The sequence below is a fragment of the Coenobita brevimanus genome, chromosome 101, assembly GCF_032717465.1.
Source record: "Coenobita brevimanus isolate Jiangsu-jjx chromosome 101, ASM3271746v2, whole genome shotgun sequence".
Taxonomy (NCBI): domain Eukaryota; kingdom Metazoa; phylum Arthropoda; class Malacostraca; order Decapoda; family Coenobitidae; genus Coenobita; species Coenobita brevimanus.
Genome location: NC_137054.1, coordinates 630,278 through 649,046, shown reverse-complemented (window position 1 = coordinate 649,046; position 18,769 = coordinate 630,278). Strand labels below are relative to the sequence as shown.

Sequence of the window (18,769 nt, the reverse complement as noted above, 5' to 3'; positions counted from 1 at the left end):
TGCCACACACACTCGAGAGGCGGAGGTTGCATGCCCTTGGGGAAACCGGTTAAGGAGTGAACACATTCTGGCCACAGCTTCCGCCACACACTGTTCATTGTCACCTGGCTCACCTCATCCCATGCTGCAGTTATATTCTCCAGGGCATGGCGTATGTTGTACCTTCTTCAGAACTGCTGTACTGTTGTCCTGTCGTCACTGTCACAGGCCCTTACCAACTGCTTCATTGTGCGGTGGAGGTAGTAGGCCTTAAAGGCAGCTATCACCCCTTAGTCCATTGGCTGCAACAAAGACATGGCGTTGGGGGGTAGGAACACCACCTCGATATTGCTGGCCCATGCCTTCATTGCGGACGGGTGGCTAGGCATGTTATCCACCACCAGGAGAAATCTGTTCGCTAGATTCTCACGAGATGCATACCTCTTCAGCACACGAGAGAGGTATGAGTGAAAATACAACAAACAGATATCTAAAGTCAACCAAGCCTCATTGTTCGACTTCCAGATAACCCCAAGGTTCTCCCTAACATACCACACCAGAGCCCTGGCATACTTCGAGTGGTAGTCTAGGAGCGGCTTCAACTTGAGGTCGCCCTGGGCGTTGCCCCCCCAGCAGCAGTGTCAGCCGGTACTTCGAGGGCCTCAATCCTGGCGTAGACCTTTCCTCCATTGCAAGATATGTCTTGGAGGACATTCTCTTCCAAAAGAGCCCAGTCTCATCAAAATTCAACACCTGCTTCGCACTATAGCCACCCTCCGCAATGATGCATTTCAGCTCTTCAGGAAACGCTGCCGCTGCCACTGTATCTGCACTCGCCGCCTCACCGTACATCTTCACGTGGTGGAGATTTTGCCCGCCTCTTAAACCGGTCAAACCACCCATGGCTAGCCTTAAAGGTCTCACTTTCATCAAGCTCATGCCTGACCTTTAGCTCGTCCCAGAGCGAGAGAGCCTTAGTGCAAATAATTGCCTGGCACATGGGTGCCTTGCGCTGGTTCTGATCCTCCACCCACATGCGCAGCAACTACTCCAGCTCCTCCATCACAGGCTCTCGCTGGTGGGTAATACAGGAGGCGGATAAGGTTGCAACCTCCCCAGCAGCAGCCTTAATGGCCTCCTTCGTCTCCGTGATGGTGGAGACAGTCAACTGGCCCAGGTGGAAAACCGAGGCGATAGAACATGCACCTTCGCCTTTCTCGTGCTGTTTAAGGATGTCCACTTTCACCTCCAGTGACACAGTCTTATGTGCACACTTCGGGGGAACATCACTAGCACCACCACTAGCAGGCTGCTTACCACCACGACTAGGGCCTCCACTAGCACCACCACTAACCCCACCACATGCAGCACCCATACCAGACATTATCTCATTTATTTGGGCCCAAAGTCACACAGTATTTCACGCTACAGATGGTTAGTATCTGCTCTACTCACGGCACTGCTCGAACTCAGTTACGATGCACTATGATAACAACTTGCATAATGTTGGTGGTGCAATACGATGCATGGCGGGCGAGTGTAAGGGAGATCCTCAGAGATGGCCGGTGTGAGAAGAGTGATATGGGTGAGTGCGGGGTGAGCGATGGGTATGGGGCCTGTGTGAGTGTTTCTGTGCATCCTGGGAGGCGGTTGGGCTCAGCTGGCTGCGGGAACGCGCGTGATTCAAAATTTCAGCGCGACATCGGAGGGCCCATCATTAAACTGGGGCTCGCCCATTGGGTATTGGGGCCTGGTGCAATTTGTACCCATATCGCTAAGCCAAGGTATCACATCTAGGGGTGTCGTATATCGGGGCATTACTGTATTACAATTTGTAACTTCACATCCCCCAAGCCCCATCATATGGTTTTAGGCTGCTACACTCCACAAACACTCTTCTTACAGACCTTACACAAAGAGTTTTTGATGGCATCAGTTCAGCTAGGCCACCACACAGAACACTCATAGTCAAACTAGACTAGTAAAGCTTTTAATACCGTCTCCCACCATAACCTCACAAGCAAAATATTCAGCATGAACATGCACAATAACATAAAAAGATGGCTAGCAAACTACTGTACTGTATTTAGCAGGCAGATGTGCACATGTAACATTTGCCAGTTAGTCATCGAACATCAGACACTTCACAAACAGCATCCCCCAAGGATCTGTTTTATCTCCTACACTCTTTAACCTATACATGCATGACGTACCCACACCCCACACACCACGAATACACATAGCTTCCTATGCAGACAACATAACACTAGCATGTACAGTACATGCCAAAACACAAACACAGCCGTGCACGTCCTCCAACCTTACCTCAGCAGACTACATGAATGGTTCACCACAAACACTCACAATAGCCCCAGCCAAATCTACAGTGAACCTTCTCACAAACTGGACAGCAGAACATAGTCACACTCCACACCTCACCATAAACAACACTCCTCTACCCCCCCCCCCACACACACACCAAAATCCTTGGTGTAACATACAGTACATCAGGGTCATTTAAACAACACTACACAAACACATAAAATAAATTAACACCAAGACTCAGTGCCATACAGTCAGTTGCCCATGCAGCATTTGGACACAACAAAGAAACCACCACCACAGTACACAAACAATATAAATGTTCAGTGATGAATTATGCAAGCCCTGCATGGGCTTCTAACCTCACAAAAACACACTCCAACACTCTACAGACCATACGGAACAAGACCCTAAAAATAATTACAGGCTGCACTGCTACTACACCTACAGACCACCTACACCAAGAAACCAAAGTCCTCAAAGTCAAGGATCATCTAGACATGGGAGGCACACAAATTCTTGCCACAGCCTCCACAAAACCACACTATCTACTACGCTACGTGGCAGCACATCCACACACACTAAGCAACATCAAAACAACACCCAGCACATGATATCATACACAAATACTGTCATCTCTCCCCCCTTGCCTGCCTCAAACCAGCTTCCAGAAGTATATTCATGCTCTTATCGCATGCTGCTCCATTCATTCACTCAAAGACAACACACAGCTGCATGGACAGCCTCCTGATATCCACCCTTGTGAATCCTACGTCCCTCGTGAGGATAGGGTCCACTTGGTCAGGCTGAGATATGGGCATCATCCAGCCCTCTTAAGTTATCAGAAGAGGCTGGATGGCTCTGTTGCTGATTCCTCTCCAGGATGCAACACAGCACCCCATATTATTAAGCACATTATGGATGACTGCATTACACACAATCGCCTGTGCCAACAACACAACATGCACTCCTTGAGAGCACTGTGGGAAAGCACAGCCTCAACTGTGTCCTTCCTTAGGGACTCGGGGCTGTTCAGCCAGACTGCTTGGATAGCTACTACTATTACTGCTACTGCAACAGCTTAAAACTCTCATCATTCTGTGTTGCACCACTGCCCTAAAAAAAATAAAAAATAAATAAATAAAAGGTGGCTCGATGACATTGTTTCTCCACTCAGCACTTCACTTCACCAACATTTATGTTGACACAAAGCCTCCACAGTTATCTGTAACCTTCAGCCATGTATTATCCTTCATGAACCGTCACCAGATATTCACCCCTCAGAGACTGCCCTACCCAGAAAGACACAAATGCACTTAGCTGGACTGCAATGCAGCTGTCACTTTTCCCTATTACATTACTGACAGAAAATACAGGTTACAGAGAATCCATTATACCCACATTGCAGTGCAACCCCACACACCACAACACACTTACTGACCTCATTCACTACACCAGCACAACACAGACAGTCCTTCAACACAACCTTGACAAAAAATCTCCGGGAGTGAGCAGTTACAGTGGCCACTCTCCTGCAGTCCACTGGGTTAACATCCTTTTGATCTTGATTTTGTAACAGTAACATCAGGAGTAACAGCAGCTAATGTTCCCATGCTCTGTTTAATTTGCCACTGTTCATTAAAACATAGCACTTCTAATCTTTCAATCTTTACTGTAGCATCATCTTTATCATAAGGTCTGCTATCACTGTTGCCAACAGTGACTACAGCCTTCCCTTCTTCCCTTAGGTTGTGGAGCCAGACAGTGGTGAAACAGTTTTTTCTACAGACTACCCTAACTTTGGGCTACCTCAGGGGGTAAAGAATCTGTACGTGAAGAGCAGCAGAACTGCCCGTATAACCAGTCCAACTGTTTCTGATCTCAGGATTCATGCTGACACTATGGTTTGTAATGAATAATCTTATTAGCTTTAACTAGCATTTTTTTTTAGTACACAATAGGTACAGGCTGTTTGCTGAGGGAACTGAGCAAATGGTGGAGGAGCCATTAATGGCCATTAATTGAGAATATCTGGACTTAGGAGGATAAGGGCAAATGGGAGACGAACAGCATGATGAAATATGAAAAGAGAGAGAAGTGGAGACCAAAACAAATAGTTTATTTTTTAAGGCATTGTGAGAGATGAAATAGAAATTTAGTGTTGGCCTTGGCAAACTGAACCAAAAAATTAGTCTTTTTATTAATACGGTGGAATCTCCTAAATCGCGGCTTTATAGTACTGAACATACACCGCTACTTGAGAATTCTGTGAATTAGAAATACAGTACAGTAATCCCAGTAACAACCGGATGCCCAATTCACGGACATCCCAGTTTCGGACATTCTGGGCCTGGCCCTTCAGAACCCAAAAATGGCCAAAAAATGAAAAAAATTAAAAAACAATCTGAATTTTATCCTACCTGTAATTTGAAATTGGCACGCAGCGCCTTCCTCCCCCTTCCCCAGTTACCACCAAACTACCATCGTGAGTAGATGCTCATTGCAGTGGATGCCGCACGTGCTTGTTTTTATGAATAATCAGTGAATAAACTGCAATACCTCGCCACTAGACCACATGGGAATTTACAGTGTTGTGTAGTGTTAAGAAATTAGAATTTAGAGTGCAAAGGATTAAATGTGGAGTGCAAACTGGAGGTTGAAACTGGCAGTTGAAAATGGCATGGCGCAATTAAGAACAGAATGTGCAGTGTTAAACAGTTATAATTTACAGTGCAAAGAATTAAGTGCAACACAACACTGGATTACTGTTCGTGCTTCAAGAGCATTTTCACCACTGCCAGAGCCTTAGAGGAGGCGGCAACAGACGTGCCGTAAGTACCTAGTACACTGCTAAATATTTTCCATACTCACTTCTAATTCCTCATTCTTTGGTTCCTTTTCATTTATTTCATGCTGTATGTCCATTATTGGTTTGAGTCGGGTCTTAAATAGGTGCTATGCATGTCTGGTAGGGAGTTATTTAGGTGGCTTTCAAAGTTAGGCTGGGTTAGGGTCCATAAATACCAGTTCAGGAGGCAGGGGCCCAATATCCGGTTGGGCCCAATTTCTGGACATGCCTTTGGCTGCATTACATCTGATATTAGGAAGATTACTGTAATCTTATGGAGAAAATTACTTATTGGTCTGTCATCTCAGAAAAGTTGCCCTCCTTACCCCCTAACCTACATCAAATTGGTCACAAACGAACACTGACAACCTGGAAAAGAAATTAGTAAGGCATATTTAATGGGAATGAACAGTATTGTGGGAATGTAAGATGTTCTGGAAAGAGGTAAAGAGAGTTAGACAGGGAAATAAAAAAGTTAGTAGTGGAATGAAAGATAAAAATCATAGATTGGTGGTGGAGAAGGGATAAAAAGTGAGCAAATGGACAGAACACTTTAAGGAGCTGTTAAAAATAAGGAATGAAAGTAATGTGAGTTTGGGCGACAGGAATGGCTGAGAGAGGGAGGGAGGTGAGAAGGGAGAAAGAGGTCAGTAGGATGGAAGTAGTGGAAGCAGTGAAGAAAGTCAAAATGGAGAAAGCCCCAGGAATTGATGGAATGTGTGGTGAAATGCTGCTGAAACATGGGGGAAAGATTGTAGTAGAATGGGTATGGAAGATGTACAGATTGGCCTGGGGGGAAGGTAGAGTCCTGGGTGATTGGAAATAAGGTATAATTATTTCCATGTACAAAGGAAAAGGGGAAAAATGAGGTTGTGGTAATCATATGGGCATTTGTCTTCTGAGTGTAATTGGAAAGTTATATGGTAGGGTACTTATTGACAAAGTTAGGGGCAATAACAGAGGAATTAGTTGGAGAGGGATAGGGAGGTTATAGGAAGGGAAAAGGTTGTTGAGATCAGATATTCATAGGTCTTCAGTGGAAAAATTTCTAGAGAAGGGAAAGAAGTTTTATGCGGCCTTCATGGATTTGGAGAAAGCATATAACAGAGTTGATAGACATGGAATGTGGAAAATATTAAGAATATTGTACATGGAGTAAATGTGAAGTTGTTGAATGCCTTGCAGTGTGTGTATGAGGGTGCTAAGGCTGCAGTGCATGTGGATAGTGAACTGGATGAATTTCTCTATCTGAATGTTGGATTGAAACAAGGATGTGCCATGTCTCTATGGCTGTTCAATCTGTATATGGATGGAGTTATAAAAGAGATACAAGGTAGTGCAGTGGATGCTGGAGTGGTCCTAATGAGAAAGGGCAGCTTTTGGAAACTTCCTGAACTGTTGTCTGCAGATGGTTTGCAGATTGTAAAGTGAAGACGAAGGTGAACTTCAAGGCTTGGTGATTGAGTTTGGGAGAGTGTGTAAGAAAAGGAATCTAAAGGTGAGTGTAGGGAAGAGTAAAGTTATGGTCTTCAAGAGAAGTGAAGTCACTGAATTTACAGTGAAGTTGGATGATGAGGAAATGGAAAGTGTGAGTGCATACAAGTTCTTGGGTAATGTGATGAGGAAGGATGGAAGTTTGGATGATGAAGTGCCTGAAAGGGTACAACAAAGAAGAAAAGTTGCTGGTTCTTTGAAAGCAGTGATTAGAAATAGGGAAGTGAGCATAGAAACAGAAAAGTCGCTGCATGATACTATTGTGATACCATCTCTAAATGTCACGGGGTTTTTAAGAATATGCAGTATTAAAGAATATTTATTCATTGATACTGAGAACAGGACAATGAATTGTCTTGTGAAAGTCAAGCAGTGATTACTTTATGCCGGCTTACTTCGCCGATTCTCAAAGGACGAGAATTTATAAACTTTCTCAACAGTACACAGCAGAGACTAATTATTCACACATGCTGTTTATTAGTACTGTTGGCCTCTGGAGAAAGTGGCTCCACCCCTGACAATCAATAACTAATGCTATTAATGATAACAAGTTCTTGCTGATGCATTAACTCCTGGTTGCACAACGGATTTTAGCTTAATACAAAAGGACTGGCCTAAGTTCCAGTTATGAATTGCAAAGCGTTTATGCAAACTAGGAGCTATAAGTGAAATAAGCTCGTGGAGAAATAAAATACGAATTTACATTACATGAAGCTCAAGAAAAAGAACTGTAAATTTATTGACTACAATAAAATAAATTAACGTTACATGAGTCTTAAGATGAATTCAAATAAGGAGATCGCACTCACTCGCTCACTCAAAAGCTAACTCTTAAACCTAGGAAAAAACGAAAAGAAATACTGGAGAAAAGTGGACTAAGCGGATGACTGGGCATCGTTACTGAGGAAGGACACTGCACATGCTGAGCCTCTCGCCAATCACGCTAGGTGGGATTCCAACAGCGGCGGTGGGAACTAGGCATCGTTGCTGAGGAAGGACGCTGCTACACACACTACCTGCTTCAACGGCGCTCAAACCTTGACTGAGTTCAAATTGTGAGAAAGAGGCGAGTGTCGAGCCGCACTTGCTAACGGCTAGAATGAGCGAAACATTCCCATAATAAATCGCTCAGCGGAGGTGCTAATGTCTCGCACAAAGACGATCACTTATGAAATAGTGAAAATTGTCCTGAAAACATTCCCGATCGGGTGAATACGTGGCGGTTAAACTGAGCGATAAATACTGGGATTCCACTAGAATTCGCGGTTTCCCACCAGAGTTAATGTCACGAGTTTATTCAAATACTTAATCATGCCAACTCGTGACACTAATGTATGGAAGTGAAGCTTGGACTGTGTTGGAGGGACAAGTCAAGAGTGAGAGCAGTGCAAATGAGTTATTTGAGAGGAGCATTTGGAGTTATATATATATATATATATATATATATAATTTTTTTTTTTTATGCGAGGAAGAAGGAACCAAAGGCCATGAGCCCGCAATAACAGTTTCCTCCAAGAGAAAATCAAAATACAATAGAGAGCCAAATTCAAGATCCGATCTTTTTCAGATGCCTGGACACGCTGCGTTTGAAAGACTGGAGATCATAGGCAACAGGAAATACAGACAGAGGGAGACAGTTCCAGAGTTGAGCTGTTGCATAAATGAAAGACTGGGAGTAACGGTTAACTCTTGCATTAGAGAGTTGGACAGAAAAGGGATGAGAGTTTGCTGCCAGACGGCTGCTACCCGCCTGTCGTATAGGTGGAGGAATGCAAGCAGACAGTTCAGAGGAGCAGTGACCATTAAAGTAGAGATAGAAAAGAGATAAAGATGCAACAGTGCAGCGAAAAGACAGAGGTTGAAGGGAGTCAGTAAGAGGAGGAGAGTTAGAGACGAAAAGCCTTTGACTCCACGCTATTGAGAAGACCTGTATGTGGGGAGCCTCCCCACACATGAGAGTTGTACTCCACACAGGGGCAGATGAAACCCCTGTATAGAGTCAGCAATTGTGCAGGAGAGACAGACAGACAAATGAGGAAGTGAAGGAGCATTGTGGTGGGGATGTGGATGTGATAGAAAGCATTAGGAGAAATACATTGAGGTAGTTTGGCCATTTGGAGAGGATGGAGAGTGGGAGACTGATGAGGAGAGTGTGTGTGAGTGAGGCTGAGGGGGGGAGAGGGAAGGGGAGGCTGAGGATGAGATGGAGGAAAGGAGTGAAGAGGTATATGAGAGAGGGGTTTGTGAACTGGGAAGAGGGCAGTGGAATGGCGGGGGACAGTGCAACATGGAGGCGACTTATTTGTGGCCATCGCATGTGGGATTGAAGAGTCTGGCAATAGATAGATATACAGGTATATAGATAGAACAATATCGTATGATTCTTACTGATTCCGACTGATGACATTGCTTGAATGGATGGGGGAGGGGGGAGGGATTCCAAGGCTTGAGACAGACTATGGCCTCTCAACAGGAGACAAGTGTGTGTCTCCCTTGATTCATCAATTCATTGAGTCCACAAAGGTGGGCAATTTTGGCTTTCTTCTGACTGCCGTCAGTCATCCTTATTACAAATAACTTTTGGGCGTAAGTTAGCATTGGCTTCTTCTTCTTCACCTTCCTTGAAGAAGTTGCAGGCTTAGGAGGGTTACAGTCGGCCATGGGGGTGAAAAATGGAAAATCCTCGTAAACTGCACTGAAAACACGTGCTAACAGCAGAGAGGAGACAATGCTCTGAGCCAGGTGCTGGGGTATCATGCGCGTGTGTTCTTCATACTTAGCATGGGAGGGAAGCACTGTGATTGGCTTACAGTAAGTGCTATGGTATGCTTGAATATGGGTAAATATGAAGGACAGTGATGCAAGGGATTTGAGCTGTTTTCATATACTGTAGACCTAAGTTCTCAAGGAAAATAATTTTAGGACTAGATACATTTCAGGTGATTAACATTTGAATTTCAATAAAAAAATATTGGGGAACAAAGAAATATAGCTACTTAGGCATATTCCAGAAAGCTGCCTGAATGCCCCCGAAAGCATGTTTACTGCTGATCCCGCTGACTGGATATGACGTCAGCAGATCAAAACATACTCATATATATACAGTTTAAAACCGTAAATAGCAGTGAAAGCCTAACTCTGAAACCTAACCAAGGGGCTTCACCCTCCAGACCCCCCACTGATTGTAACATGCCTAACAGCTTGCAACTAAATGTGCATTTCATAAAACTTGCACTAAAACGGTATTGTGCATTAAGAGCGTTTGTTAATCATGGCACATTTGTCACATGACTTTGTGATGGCGAAGGCAGGTGCAGTCATAAAGCAAATCTTTACATAAATCACACAGGAGACATCTGTTAAAATATGATACAGATTAGTAAAACAGTGCTTGGCAATTAAATTAAATCACTTCATATTCCATAATATATATGATACGTGCAGTATTACGTGCAATAATGGAATCTATTTATGAACATTTTTAAAAAACGTTTAAAAAAATCCCAGTATACCAAGCCCTTGTTTTCCAACCGATTGTTATTCAACAGTGCGTCGTTTCAACATTTATAAATCTATACCCTTTTTCGTCATTTGACATGGATATCCCTGTCATTTCGACAGTTCAAACCATGCTCTGCCAGACAGACTGGCTGAGCTGCCTCAGTGACATTCCCGCCCTCTGCCCTGCTGATCGGTTGCCTTTTTATCCGTCTGCATTTCTATTTGACCATGTGGAATACTACAGCACACCATGGCTCCACCCAAGGCCTACTACTACCCTTTCAAGTGCAGTCATTTGCTCATCAACCTGAGTAAATGTTTACCTTTGTTTATGAAGTTTACCTTCGTATAGTTTGTGGTGTGTGTGTGTGTGTGTGTGTGTGTATTCTGATGTAGTACACTACGTACAGTCGTGGTCATAAATAATCACCTATCCTTCGGTACCCTGCGGCTCAGGCTGGTGTCTTTATGCGTGGCAAGTCACAGGGCTAAGGAAGGAGCCAGAGAGAGAAGGGAAGGTGGATAGGGGGAGGAGCGATGGTACGGGGGTGGAGTGAGGGAGGGGAGGGAGGGTAGGTAGGGGAGTGTGAATGAAATGTGGAGTGGTGGTCACATTTTTTGTCTGTTTTCATTCAGGGCACAATATAAAGGAGTTAATATTCGGTAGACAATGCTGCATTACACCTTGTATAGTGACATCAAATAAACTTTAAAGTGGTGATATCAGATGCTGGCTTGTGAGAGAAATATACTGACATGTGGTGCCAAATAATCCGTTTGTGTTTAGGCCTAGCCATGTATTTTGACTACGGATGCAGAATGGAATCTGGATGGCTTTGACTTCCGTAATGTTTGTGTAAGAAATGGGCTCTACCCTTGCATGTAACTAATTCTGAAACTAAATATATGCAGCCTTTGACATGGCTGTTCTTAATACAGCCATGTCAAAGGTTGCATATGATTAAGAATATATGAGGAGTATGTGGAATGGATGGGAATTTGTTGAGTGCTGTGAAGAGTATGTACTGTACAAGGGAGCTAGGGCTATGGTGCAAGTGGATGATGAGCTGAGTGAGTTTTTTTATCTCAATGTGGGACTGAACACCGATGTGCGATGTCTCCATGGCAGTTTAACATATTCATGGATGGGGTTGTAAAGGAGGTCCAAGGTAGAGCAGTGGATGTGGGGGTGGCTCTAATGAATGAGGGTGAGGTGTGGAAGATTCTGGTGTTGCTGTTTGCTGATGATACAGTATTGTTGAGTGAAGATGAATGGGAGTTGCAGGGTTTGGTGATTGAATTTGGGACAATATGTAAGAAGAGGAATCTGAAAGTTAATGTAAACAAGAGTAAAGTTATGGTGTTTGAGAGAATTGAAATCACAGATTGCACAGTGAGGTTGGATGGTGAGGATATGGAGAATGTGAGTGCATCCAAGTACTTGGGTAGTGTGATGAGTAAGGACAGAAGTTTTGGGGATGAAGTGCTTGAAAGGGTACAGCAGGGAAGGAAGGTTGCTGGTTCACTGAAAGTGGTGATGAGAAATAGGGAGGTGAGTATGGAAGTTAAGAAGTCACCACATGATAGTATTGTGATCCCTACCCTGACATATGGAAGCAAGGCTTGGACCTTGCTAGAGGGGAACAAGTCAAGAGAGAGCAGTGGAAATGAGTTACCTGAGAGGAGCATGTGGAGTGACATGGAGGGACAGGTTGATGAATGAAGAAGTGAAAAAACATTGTGGGGTGGATGTGGATGTGACTGAGAAAATTAGGAGAAATACACTGAGGTGGTTGTGGGGGGGGGGGGACACAATCTGGCCACACTATGGGGTGGTACTACTACTCTGCAGCCAGGTTGTGTTAGGAAGAATGCTGCCACCGTATTCCCTGCGTGTCGTAAAAGGCGACTAAAAAGGGGGGGGAGTGAGGGGACTGGGGACCCCCTCCTCTGTTTTTTAGTTCCTAAAAAGTGACAGGCCAGAGAAAGGGATGGGGGATTGAGTTATCCCCGTACCCTGATGATTGGGTCTATGAATATGCGTGGATGTAGTATGATTGAGGCTAAAAGGGAGGAGATTGGGAGAATGTTTGTGAGAAGAAAGTTGAATGTGTTAGCTTTGAGTGAAACGAAGATGAAAGGGAAGGGTGAGTCAATGTTTGGAAGTGTGAATGGAAGATTTAGAGGAAAGGCAAGAGAAGGTGTGGCCTTGTTAATGAGTCTGGAAGTACAGTACAGCAATGTGTGATTGAATGGAAGGAGGTGTCATCAAGACTGATGTGGGTGAAAGCGAAATTTTGAACATGAGTTGTGAGTGCATATGGGCCTGGTCGTGAAGGGGATGAAGTAGAGAGGGAGTCTTTCTGTAATGATGTTGATGAGTGTCTGCAGAGTTTTGGAGCGAATGTGAATGTGCTAATGATGGGAGATCTGAATGCTAGAGTGGGAAATGTAGCAGTTGATGGTGTAGTTGGTATGCATGGTGTGCCTGGTAGTAAAGCGTCCAAAGGATCACCTTTAGCTTGAACGACTGCCTATACTGTGGACCTACACTAACAGAGACGTTAGGGAATACGTTACTAAGATTTAGAGAGAAACCTTATGCTTAAACAGCAGACATTAGTAAGGCTTTTTTCAGAATAGGATTGAGAGAGGAGGATAGGAAATTTACAAAATTCCTCTGGCCTCAAGACTCTCAAAATGAGGATAATCCTTTGAAAACTTACTCTTTCTGATCGGTGCTCTTTGGCTTTTGTATTAGTCCTTTCCTACAATGCCACACTTTGAAGCATCATTTTGAAAATGCCAAATGCCCAGAAATAGGACAGGCTTTCTATATGGATAATTTACAAGTTGTTGGTGATACATAGACGGAAGCATTGAAGGCTTATGAAGTAGCCAGTTTCGAGTGTGGGAAGGCAAATTTGCCATTACAAAGCTGGAATACAAATTCACCTCTTTTAAGGAATAGAATACAAGAGGAATTCCAAATACTGGCATTCTCAAAACTCAGAATGTGTTGGGTCTTAACAGGGATACAAGGGCTGATAAGTCTAAAACCAATTAAGTTCTCTGATGTCTCTCTCACCAAGAGGTCCTTGTTAAGTCAGGTCTCCATGTTATTTGACTCATTAGGTTTGGTCAGTCCTATAGTTATTAGGGGTGAATGTTTAGTGCAGGAGGCTTGGTGAGAAAAATTGGACAGGGACACTGAATTAGGTGAGACATATGTGGAACAATGGGAACAGATTAGAAAGGAATTTGAAAAAAAACATCAAGCATATGTATTCCCAGGCAGATAAACAGTAGTGAGAAGTCACATTTTCATATATTTTGTGATGCCTCTCAAAAAGCATATGGAGCAGTAGCTTATTGTGCAACAGGAGATGATAGTAAGATTATTATGTCTAAAGCCAGAGTTGCACCAATTAAAGGAAGAACCTTACCTCAAATGGAATTGGCCTTCATAGAAGTAGGAACTAAATTGGCCAGGTATTTGACCACTACTCTTGATATTCAGTTTGAGGATATTGTATGTATCGACTGACAGTGAGATTTGTCTTTACTGGATAGGAAAGGAAGACAGTAAAATTCTTTTTGTTCACAATAGAGTGAAGACAATAAAAGAAATGCCTTCCGGATTTAAATTTATACATGTATCCTCCAAGCAAAACCCAGCAGGTCTGCTCTTGAGAGGCTTGATAGTAAAGAGACTGATTAAAGATGACTTGTGGTTTAAAGGTCCCAAATGGCTGCTTACTAAAGAATGGCCTGAACAGAAACAGTATACTACTGCTGAGGTTAGTGTTGTAAACTTGGATCCTGTAGTACCTGAGCCAGATGTAATAGACACCAGTAGATTTTCATCAATAAGACAACCCCTTAACACTACTAAACTAGTTGTAACCTTTTTGAATAAGAAAGTGGGGTTTGAGGAGTTTGATGCCATGGAATATTGGCTGAAAAAACTTCAAAGAAAATGTTATGGAGAGATTTTTTACCTTTTATGCCAAAGCACTGGCAGCAATAATAAGCTGATAAGAGATATAGGATTATTCTTAGATGGAAAGGGCCTAATCAGATGCCGTGGCAGAATAGTAAAGGCTGATTTGCCTCTCCAAACTAGACATCCTATATTGTTACCCAAGAATGAATATTTTGTACAATTAATTGTTAAGGAAGCCCATGAGTTAACTCTTCATGCAGGTGTGCCGCAGACTTTGGCCCAGATCCGAGAAAGGTATTGGACTCCTAAGGCTAGACAGGTTGTAGAGAAGTATCTCTAGAGTTGCATTATATGTAGGAGGTATGAACAACTACCATATGACTCTCCAGGACCACCTGCTTTACCAAAGGATAGGGTAAATATAAGTCGGCCCTTCGAAGTAACTGGATTTCATTACACAGGGGCCATAACAGTTACGGGTGAGGGAACTCCCTTTTAAGGTGTATACATGTATATGTTTGTTTACTTGCACCCACACAAAGGCAGTCCATCTAGAAATGGCAGAAGATTTAATTTCAGAGACATTCCTGAATGTATTCAGAAGATTTGCAGCTAGAAGGTCTTGTCCTAGTAAATTAAGAAGCCACAACAGAACCAATTTAGTTGGAGCATCGCCTCTACTTTTAAATATAATAAATGACCCAAAGGTTAAGTCGGCGCTGGGAATCCGAATTTGTACTTGGCACTTCATAGCTCCTAGAGCACCATGGGAAAGTGGATTTACAGATTGAATGATTGGTATTGTGAAGAACTGCCTTTGGGAAACCTCTACACAGAACCAAGAGCACCAGAGAGGAGCTGAGAACAGTAATAATTGAAACTGAGGCTAGGATTAATGATAGACCTTTAACCTATCTGGATGATACTAGCATAACAACTGAGGCATTGACACCAGTTCATATGTTGTATGGCAGAAAGATCCATCCGGTGCCTTGTGTGGATATGCAGGAGGAAGTACATGATCCCATGATAGAGAATAATGAACTGGAACAACATTTGCGTGTGGGATATCAACGTTTGCAAGATGTATTGGACACCTGGAATAGACATTAGGATGAAGATTATCTTTGTAGCCTAAGAGAGAGATTTTATGGGGCTCAGGCTGCCAGCAGCGAGTCATTCATAAACACGGATGTGGTCTTAGTAAAAACAGAACAACCATGATCCCAGTGGCCATTAGGTAAAACCATCTACACACATCCGGATACGGAGGGGGTGCTGAGACTTGTAAAAATTAAATGTAGGGGACATATCAGTATAAAAACCATTGATAAACTGGTGTCCCTTGAGTTAACAGGTACCCCAGAGTTTGCAAATGGTGGAGAACAATTGGGTCAAGATGCGCGACCAAAAAGAGCCGCAACACAGGGTTCTCGAGATCAATGGAGAGAGCTCCTGGCTAGGGGTCACTTTACGTGATACAGCGCATCATTTTTCGCCCAGCCTCCAAGACTGTGGGAAATATTTTCCCCCCTGAGCGGTATTTGTGCTTTCTTTATTAATATAGTTGTTCCTGTTGAAAGCAGAGGAAAACCATCGAGCGTTTTTTTTTTTAACCCAGAGATTGTGTTCTAGTTCTGTTTAATAATTCTTACTATTAATAAATTAAATGCTACTGCATTTAACCTTTGTGGACCGGTATATTGTAAATACTGTACATGTAAATACTTAGGAATTTTCCATTGACCTGACAGCATCTGCATGGTTGGATGACGTGTATCCTGACAAGAAAATGGAAGAAGGTCGAATATTATCTTGACAGAGATAAAGTGAATATTTGGCTTTAGTTTTATTTACCATCATCCACTCACATGGTGTAGTTTTGCCTACTTCTTCTTTAGTCTTTATCATTCTTTTTCTGTGCCTACCCTCCTCTCTTCCTATTTCTCCCATCTTTTCTGTCACTTCTTATTGCTTTTCTTTCCTATACAGGTGGCATTACATTGAGTGACAAGCCAAATGGTTTCCTGCAAGCCAAGAAGCCATTTACCACGCTGGGTGGTAACCATATAACCAAACCATACGTGCTCCCTACATGTCAACAAGTGGGTTGGTGGAGGGTTAGCGCCCCTCTCCATAAAACAAATAACTCAAAGTCAAATGGCCACCCCTTACGGGATTATGGCGTCTGGCAATAGGTAGATAGATGGAACTTGTTAAGCTGGATTTTCCTTATATATTTCATGAAGCGATTCTCTGTATTTGGGTAACTGTAATTAAATAATATTTGGCATCTCTGAATCCTGTGAGGGGAGAGAGATTCGCTATTTTTTCATACTTCCTGAAGCTCATTCGAGCTGCACCGTGCATAAATCACACCTAAGGATGTTTGGAAAGGCCCAGACGAACTGACCAAGATTTCACGCCCATCGTCATCTGTTATTCCGACTCTATCTAGCTAAATAACCTTTATGATTTGGCCAAATCGAGGGGGCTAGATAGGATATAAGACAATAGTGTTATTGGTGAGTTAGAGTATTAATTATACCTTAGTTTCCTAAGAGACTTTGATTATTTAAATTAGTATTTGTCGTTGTTTGACTAACACCCATCAGAGAAGAGAGTGTATAAAATTTCTGACAAAAGTTTTGTTTTGTTCTGTGTGGTGGAGTCATCTGCTAGAATTTCTATCAATGAAAGTACAGTATGGTGTATACTGCACAGTACAGTACAGTGAAGCATGCTTCATTTTATTGATTTTTTTGTTTTGTTTATTTTAGGCATTACTGTACAGTATTCTCCGGTAATGTCTTTACATCACCACCACCATTAACATGAAATGTGTTTCTGTACAGAAAATTACACTGCTTTTCACTGTACATGCAGTACCGTATTTCAATATTAGGAACATCTTCTAGCTTTTTTTTTGACAAATTATTGTTTACAGTGCATGTGTTTATACATTACTGGCAAGTGAAGGAAAACGGGTGTCGCAGCTGGGGGAAGTTTGATATTGTCCCCATTGTCAGCATGAAATTGCTTCTGTAAATAAAATTATAGTGTACTTAATAGTTTTTATTATTAGGAACATCTGTTAGCTGTTTTTTGACATTTTAAAGCATTTTATAGGATTTAAACAGTGGATAAATGTTATAGGGTTGGGGGGTTAGGGTCCCCTAGGGGGGACTTTTGCATAAGTCGGCATATTGACAGTATCCGGCAGGCCTATGGCTCTATTATGCTGGATAATCAGGAGTTTACTGTACAGAAATTTTCCTTGTATGTAGCATTACCATCTAACATATTCTGTGGTGCTTTACTGCTGTAATACCTTTCTTCCCTGTCCTGACCCCAGATTCAGTTGAAGGGTAATGAGGGTCTCTCCATGGATGGGGAGAAGATGACGTGGTCCGCAGATCAGGATATCTTCTTACGGAGCATCAATGGTTCTATTATGCTGGAGACTGGAGGTGGCATCATCATTGATGTAAACACCATACCACTTGTACCCATCAGTGACCGTAATAAACCTCGGGGACAGTACAAGTTGTGTATGTGCATGCCACATGCTCAGCTTTTTAGGGTACCTGTCCCTGCTGACAACAATGAGCGCAGTCAAGCAAATCAGATTAATTGTGCCAGCTTTATCAACCCATGTACTAATATGTAATTGGCTTTTATCTCAGACTTTTTCACCTTCAGTTATTTGTGCTGTGTATGGTATTAGTACCAGAGAAGTAAATAAATAATAATAGGGTTCTTTAGTGACTATCTGTGTGGTCAATGATTTGTTGTCATTATGTAGCTCTGTGCTGGAGTTCTATACTCGATGTATACTTTGTCCTTTATACAAAATTTAAAGTGGTGTAAAAGGATTAAGCAGTTTGGGGACCCAGCACACCTGGCAGTCTATTTTCATTTTACTCCCCTCATTGTATTATTGAGAAAGTGGATCTGGATGATGATGGTGTATGGAACATCAACCCTGCTTGTGCAGCAGCATCTTTTCTGTTTCATACTGAATCCAGGTTTTCACTTAGATCATCACTGATCTCACCTCACCTTGCTGTTGCATCACATTATAACTTATATTTTAATGAAAATCGTATCATTCATAGAATTCAGTGGTGATACTAACTTGGTATAAATTCCTCATTACGAGACAGGACTGCCATAAATCTAACCCAGGTTGTCACTGATACTTGTGACTCTCCATCCATCTGTCTATCTGTAGCCAGATGCCATAGTTCCTTAAAGGGTGGCCATATGTCTTTGAGTTAGTGGTTTTATGGGGAGGGACTGTAACCCTCCCACCAACCCACTTGTTGACACATAGAGAACACTTGAGTTGGTTCTGTGGTTACTGCCCAGCATTGTAAGTGGTTTCCTAGCTTATAGGAAACTGTAAGGCATGTCACTCAATTTTCCACCTGAATTTGGCCCCTATCCTTGTCAGGTAAGAAGGCTTCCTGATACCTCTTCTTTAATGATTTACTTTTCAAACTACTCAGTAATATTCTCTGGTTTGCCTCTTACATCTTTTCAGTATTGGGATAGGTTGCATGAATAACAACAGTGTTGTAATGGAGCAGAGTCAGAAAATAAGGCATTAAGGAAGAGGTTTTAGGAAGCTTCCTAACCATACTAAAATATCGCCCATTGTCTTCATACAAATTTTG

General features: G+C 42.6%; 1 protein-coding gene across 1 annotated transcript in view; it reads left to right on the top strand.

Annotated features, from left to right (window-relative positions):
- The window catches only part of LOC145414873 (beta-sarcoglycan-like), a 152,463-nt gene extending 134,666 nt beyond the window's left edge, over positions 1 to 17,797 (top strand). Inside the window, exons 6-7 of the mRNA XM_080284293.1 lie at positions 4,050 to 4,205; positions 17,446 to 17,797. Of these exons, the coding sequence (XP_080140419.1) occupies positions 4,050 to 4,205; positions 17,446 to 17,760 (471 nt within the window). The 3' untranslated portion in view covers positions 17,761 to 17,797. The remainder of the gene's footprint in view (positions 1 to 4,049; positions 4,206 to 17,445) is intronic.
- Positions 17,798 to 18,769: the final 972 nt, after the last annotated feature.